The sequence below is a fragment of the Carettochelys insculpta genome, unplaced genomic scaffold (assembly GCF_033958435.1).
Source record: "Carettochelys insculpta isolate YL-2023 unplaced genomic scaffold, ASM3395843v1 scaffold_0036, whole genome shotgun sequence".
In the NCBI taxonomy this organism is placed as follows: domain Eukaryota; kingdom Metazoa; phylum Chordata; order Testudines; family Carettochelyidae; genus Carettochelys; species Carettochelys insculpta.
In genome coordinates, this window is record NW_027439073.1 from 107,719 (window position 1) to 114,150 (window position 6,432).

General features: G+C 69.9%; 1 protein-coding gene across 1 annotated transcript; it reads right to left on the reverse strand.

Moving 5' to 3' along the window:
• Positions 1-999: 999 nt before the first annotated feature.
• On the reverse strand, positions 1,000-5,042 carry CLDN15 (claudin 15). Its single transcript, XM_074983141.1, has 5 exons — positions 4,777-5,042; positions 2,263-2,427; positions 1,444-1,525; positions 1,238-1,348; positions 1,000-1,136 (listed from the first exon to the last, which is right to left on the reverse strand). The coding sequence occupies exons 1-5, from the start codon at positions 4,988-4,990 to the stop codon at positions 1,034-1,036; spliced, it is 675 nt and encodes a 224-aa protein (XP_074839242.1). The 5' UTR covers positions 4,991-5,042; the 3' UTR covers positions 1,000-1,033.
• Between the last annotated feature and the right edge of the window lie 1,390 nt (positions 5,043-6,432).

Consider the following 6,432-nt stretch of genomic DNA (forward strand, 5'->3'; position numbering starts at 1 on the left):
CCAGCTCCCGGGAGCCGAGGCTGAGGCCGCCCCCCCCCCCCCCCAGCATCGCCCCCTCGTGGCAGCCCCCGGGGGGACCCAGCCTGCGCGTTGAAATAAGGTTTATTTCGCACACCCCTGGGCCGGGGGGGGGGCAGATTCAAAGCAGGTCCATCGGCACATGGCACGGAGAGGCCGTGCCAGGAGTTGGGTTTTCTTGGAAACCAACAATCGGGTCCTGCTTCTAACCATTTTTAATGCCCCCCCCCCAAAAAAAAATCATAAGAACGTCCATACTGGGTCAGACCAAAGGTCCATCCAGCCCAGCATCCCGTCTGCCGACGGTGGCCAACGCCGGGTGCCCCAGAGAAGGAGAACAGAAGACAATGATCGAGTGATTTATCTCCTGCCATCCATCTCCTGCCCTTGTTCTGAAGGCTGGGGCACCATACTTTATCCCTGGCTAATAGCCATTTATGGACCTAACCTGCAAAAATTTATCGAGATCTTTTTTAAACCCTAATAGAGTCCTGGCCTTCACAGCCTCCTCCGGCGAGGAGTTCCACAGGTTGACTGTGCGCTGTGTGAAGAAAAATTTCCTTTTATTAGTTTTGAACCTGCTACCCATCGATTTCATTTGGTGTCCCCTAGTTCTTGTATCATGGGGAAAGGTAAATAATTTTTCTCTATTCACTTTCTCCACACCGTTCATGATTTTATACACCAACCCCTTGCCCGCGTCAGTCTGTTTCCCGTGGAGGCGGCCTCAGGCAATTAACAAAAAATAAACTCATGACAACGTTCCTGTTCGCAGTGGCATTTCGACTCCATCCTCATGCTCCAGGGCTCCGGGAGGTTGCCGGGAAGGGTCAGGAAGGCCGCACGGTCCTGGATTTCCTCGCCTTCCCATGCTGCGCCAGGGCTCGGCCGCCGCCAGAGATGAGCCCCGAGGCTGGCGGGGGAGGAGGTCGGCGTGCCCTCGTTCTGGCTGCTCGCTGGCTCGGGGGGGGGGGGGGGGGGGGCTCGGACACCCCGCCCCCCCCCACATCCCTGCCTAGACGTAAGCGTTCTTGCCGTAGGGCCCGGTGTTGCTGGCGTCGGAGGCTTTCTGGGGGCGCTCGGTGGCGGCCCTGGGCCCGGCGTAGGAATAGCTGTAACTGGCCGAAGACAAGGGTGCAGGTTGAGTATCCCCCCCAAGCCAGCGCCCCACGGAAGCAAGGCCCCCCCCCCCCCCCAGCGACGCTCCCCCCGCCGTTACCTCTTGTCTCGCGAGATGTCAGCACAGCGGGCTCCCAGCAGGCAGCCGCCCCCCACGATGGCCAACAGGGACCCACTCCAGCCCAAGTAGAGGGCCGGGCCGATCTCATACCTGCAGCCGTGGAGAGAGAGTGGGGGGTCAGGGCAGGGGTGGGGGGCAGGAGCCGGTTCTCCCCACCCCCCCCCCAGCCGGCCGGCCACACTCACTTGGTGCCGGGGAAGAGGGGATCGAAGAAGTCGCGGGTGATGTTGAAGGCGTACCAGGAGAGGGCTACCATACTGCTCAGCCCTGCCGGGAAAAGGGGTGGAGTAAAGGACTTGGGGGGCAGGCCCATGGACCCCCCGCCCCCCGACAGCTGTAGGGGGAAGGCTGCCCCTGGCCAGGGCCGGGTGGGGTTGTGGCCACAGCAATCCACATGGGGGCTAGTCAGGGCCCCACACCATGGCTATGCCCGCTGCCATGGGGTGGGAGGGGGCGTGGCCAGAGAACCCCACCAGCTATGCCCCGCCCCCCTGGACAGGTGGGGGGGTGGGGCCAGAGCACCTGGCTGACAATGCTTCACCCCCACCTCCAGAGGCGGATGGGGGCGTGGCCAGGGGACATCACACAGAATGCCCCCCCACCCCCAGAAGGCTGCTCATGGGTGTGGCCAGCGAGGCCCCGCCCCCATGTCCAGTTGGGGGCGTGGCTAGAGGACACAGCCCGTTATGCCCCACCCACCAGGAGCTGGGTGGGGGCGTGGCCAGAGCCCACTGCCAACTACGCCCCCCTCCCCACCCAGGGGACAGATCGGGGGAGTGGCCAGAGAACCTCACTGGCTATGCCCCGCCTTCAGGGGGTGGGGCCAAAGAACACTGCCGGATATGCCCCGCCTCCTCGGGGGGGGCAGATGGGGGGCGTGGCTAGAGAACCAAAGCAGCTATGCCCCGCCCCCAGGGCCAGGTGGGGGCGTGGCCAGAAACACCAACCCGCCCCCCCCTCGCCACGCCCCTTGCCCAGGTGGGGGACCCGGGCCAGACACTCACCCGCCAGGATGAAGATGCAGCCCCCGGCGGCTGCCAGCTTCCCCTTGGCGGCCGGGTTGCCCTCGGCCAGCTTGGTGCAGCGCAGGCCGGCCACGCTGCAGAGCAGGGCCAGGGCCCCCAGGACCAGGGCAGAGATCATGAGGGCACGGCAGGCCTGCAGGTAGCCTGGGGCGGGCACAGAGCAAGGGGCGGGTTTGTTCCATCCATGTGCGGAATAATTTTATTGCGTGCCCGGCGCGCGCACCCACCGGGGTCGGGGGCGGGGGGGACCGGGCCGGTTTCAGCGCCTCCCCTGCTGAATGAGAGTCACACCTGGCTGCGGAAGGGGGGGGAGCAGAGCCTGGGGACCTCCCACGCACCCCCCCTTACAGCCAGGCTGGGGGGGGGGACCCACCCAAGGGCCACACGCCGCTGGATCGCTCCTGCCCCCAGCGTTCAGCTGATGGGGCACACTGGTGGGGCAGGGAGCTTTGCATTGTGGGTATTCCTTGCCCCCCCACCCCGCCAGGGTAGGGACAGGGGCTGTGCTTGGAAAAGTTCCCTGCCCTCCAAAGCCCATTGGTTCTTCTGGGTCTGCAGCCCGGAGGAGGGGGGAGTGGGGCTGGGGGCCAGGACTCCTGGGTTCTCTCCCCAGCGCTGGGAGGGCAGTGGGCGCTGGTGGTTAGAGCAGGGGTGTGGTGCACCAGCCCCCACTGCCCACCCAGGGCCACAGAGAGAACCCAGGAGTCCTGGCCCCCAGCCCCCTGCTCTAACCACCAGCCCCCACTGCCCTCCCAGCGCCGGGGAGAGAACCCAGGAGTCCTGGCTCCCACCCCCTGCTCTAACCACCAGCCCCCACTGCCCTCCCAGCACCGGGGAGAGAACCCAGGAGTCCTGGCTCCCACCCCCTGCTCCAACCACCAGCCCCCACTGCCCTCCCAGCGCCGGGGAGAGAACCCAGGAGTCCTGGCTCCCACCCCCTGCTCTAACCACCAGCCCCCACTGCCCTCCCAGCGCCGGGGAGAGAACCCAGGAGTCCTGGCTCCCACCCCCTGCTCTACCCACCAGCCCCCACTGCCCTCCCAGCGCCGGGGAGAGAACCCAGGAGTCCTGGCTCCCACCCCCTGCTCTAACCACCAGCCCCCACTGCCCTCCCAGCGCCGGGGAGAGAACCCAGGAGTCCTGGCTCCCAGCGGTGCTGGGGTGCAAGGAAAGGGGAGGGGGGTCGCGGGAGGCGCATGGAAGAGGGGGAGGGGCCCTGGAAGTGCAGGAGGCTTATGGGGGGAGCGGAGTCCCGGCCGTGCAGGGGCACATGGAGAGGAGAGAGGGGCAGGGGGCGCATAGAGGGGTCCTGGGGGCGCGGGAGCGCATGGAGAAGGGCGAGGATCTGGGTGGTTCAGGGGCGCCCAGAGAGGTGAAGGGGTCCCTGCAGCACGGGGGTGTATGGAGAGGGGAGGGGGCCCGATGGAGCAGGGGGCGCGTGGGGGGTTCCGGGGGTTCATAGAGAGGGGAGAGGGGAGCGCAGGGGGCGCAAGGAGAGGGAAGGGGTCCCGGTGGTACAGGGGGTGCATGGAGAGGGGGGTCCCAGGAGCGCATGGGGAGGGGAGGGGTCCCCGCGGTACAGGAGGCGCATGGAGAGGGGAGGGGGTCCCGGGGGCCGCACGGACACGGTGGGTGTCCCAGGAGGCGCACGGAGGGAATAGGGGGTCCCGGGGGCGCACGGACAGGGCGGGGATCCGGGGTCCCGGGGGCGCACAGAGAGGAGAGGGGCGGGAGGGGCGGGGTCCGGGGGGCGCACGGACGGGGAGGGGGTCCCGGGGACTCACGGAGAGAAGAGGGGAGGGGAGGGGATGGGGGTCCGGGGGCGCACAGAGAGGGGAGGGAGTCACGGGGGCGCACGGAGAAGACGGGGGTCCCGGGGCGCACGGACAGAGGAGGGGCAGGGATCCGGGGTCCCGGGGGCGCACGGACAGGACGGGGCTCCCGGGGGCGCACGGAGAGAGGAGAGGGGCGGGGTCCCGGGGGCGCACGGAGCGGGGAGGAAGTCCCGGGGGCGCACGGAGAGGAATGAGGGGGCTCCCGGGGGCGCACGGAGAGAGGAGAGGGGCGGGGGTCCCGAGGCGCACGGAGAGGGGAGGGGCAGCGATCCGGGGTCCCGGGGCGCACGGACAGGGGAAGGGCTGGGTCCGGGGGCACACGGAGAGGGGGTCGGGGTCCCGGGGCACACGGACAGGGCGGGGGTGCCGGGGGCGCACGGAGAGGGGAGGGGTCCGGGGGGGCACGGACAGGACGGGGGCGCCGGGGGCGCACGGAGAGGGGAGGGGGGCGGGGTCCCGGGGCGCACGGAGAGGGGAGGGGTCCGGGGTCCCGGGGCGCACGGACAGGACGGGGGCGCCGGGGGCGCACGGAGAGGGGAGGGGGGCGGGGTCCCGGGGCGCACGGACAGGGCGGGGGTCCCGGGGGCGCACGGAGAGAGGAGGGGGGCGGGGTCCCGGGGCGCACGGACAGGGCGGGGGCCCCGGGCCCCCCGCTCACCGGAGAGCGCCAGCATGGAGGGGAAGTCGCGGCAGTTGTAGACGCCGGTGGAGTCGGTGGCGCAGCTCTGCCAGAGGTTCTCGAAGAGGGTGGAGGTGGTTATCACGCTGCCGTCCACCGTGGACACCCGCCAGTAGCTGTTGGGCAGCGTCACCCCCAGCAGCCCCCAGCCCACCGTGCCCAGGAGGAAGCCCCCCGCCTCCACCGCCGCCATGGCGCACGGGCAGGGCGCACGGAGCGCAGCAGCGAAGCGCCTAACGGGGCCGAGCGGCGGCTAACGGCGCTGGGGGAGGCGGGGCGGGGCAGCTGTGCGGGGCAGCTGTGGGGCGGGGCGGGGCGGGGCAGCCCTGGGGATCTGGCTTTCGCCGCACGGCTGGGAACGCAACCTGGGGTGTCTCCCAGCGCCGGGGAGAGAACCCAGGAGTCCTGGCTCCCACCCCCTGCTCTAACCACCAGCCCCCACTGCCCTCCCAGCGCCGGGGAGAGAACCCAGGAGTCCTGGCTCCCACCCCCTGCTCTACCCACCAGCCCCCACTGCCCTCCCAGCGCCGGGGAGAGAACCCAGGAGTCCTGGCTCCCACCCTGCCCCCCCGCTCTAACCACCAGCCCTCACTGCCCTCCCAGCGCCGGGGAGAGAACCCAGGAGTCCTGGCTCCCCGCTCCCCCCACTCTGTCCGTGCCGGGGTGCTGGGCCAGCACCCCGGGATGCAGCCTGCTCTGGGGTGGAGCAGGACCAGATTGGGATCCAGGGAAGTCCTTCGGGGCGAGCCCGGAGCCCGGCCCCTTGCCACAGGGGGCAGGGAGACAGCGCTGGATGGGGACCTGGGCCGTGTTACCCAGGGAGCCCGGCACCTGTCCCGGCCCCACTGCCTGGGGGAGCCCAGCTCCCAGCCTCCCCATCCGCCACTGAGTGGGGCTGGAGGGGGGGGGTGGGACACCCCAACTCATGGTCCTCAGGGGAGTGGGAGGTGGGGCAGGGCCTGGATGGGGAAGAAGTGGGGGTGGGGCAGGGCCTGGAGGGGGCAGAGTGGGGGTGGGGCAGGGCCTGGAGGTGGGGTGGAGTGGGGGAGGGGCAGGGCCCGGAAGGGGGGGCGGGGCAGGGCCTGGGGCGGATGTGGGGGCTGTACCCCAAGCCCTGTGCCCCTCTAGGGACAGCCCTGGCCCACGACGGGCCCCTGGCTCAGCAAAGCGTGGGGTGGGGGGAAGGGGTCCCAGCCCCCAGCCTCCCCATCTGCCACTGGTGGGCCCGGCGTACACACCAGTTCTACGCCCCGACCTCCCTGAGCCAGGAGAACCTGGCACGGCCTTGTCCTACCTCCTGCCAGGCACCGGCCTCCCCCTGCATGGGGCTGGAGCCCTTCCGCTCCCCCCCATGGCGCCCTGGCCTCCTGGGTAAATCAAGGCAGGCCCAGGCGCTCCGCTCCCCAGCCTCAGCCTCGCTACCCGCTGCTGCCTGCCTGGGGGAGGTCGGGGTCTTCAGGGGGGATATATCAGAACTGGGTCCTGAGATGCACCCATGGGAGGGCGGTGAGCCGGGCAGGAGAAGACACTCAGCCGCGCCCATGCGGGCTCAGGTGGGGTCTTGTGCCCAGTTCTGGGCCCCACGGCTCAAGAGAGACCTGGAGCAGGTCCAGAAGAGAAGGATGGAAGATCTGG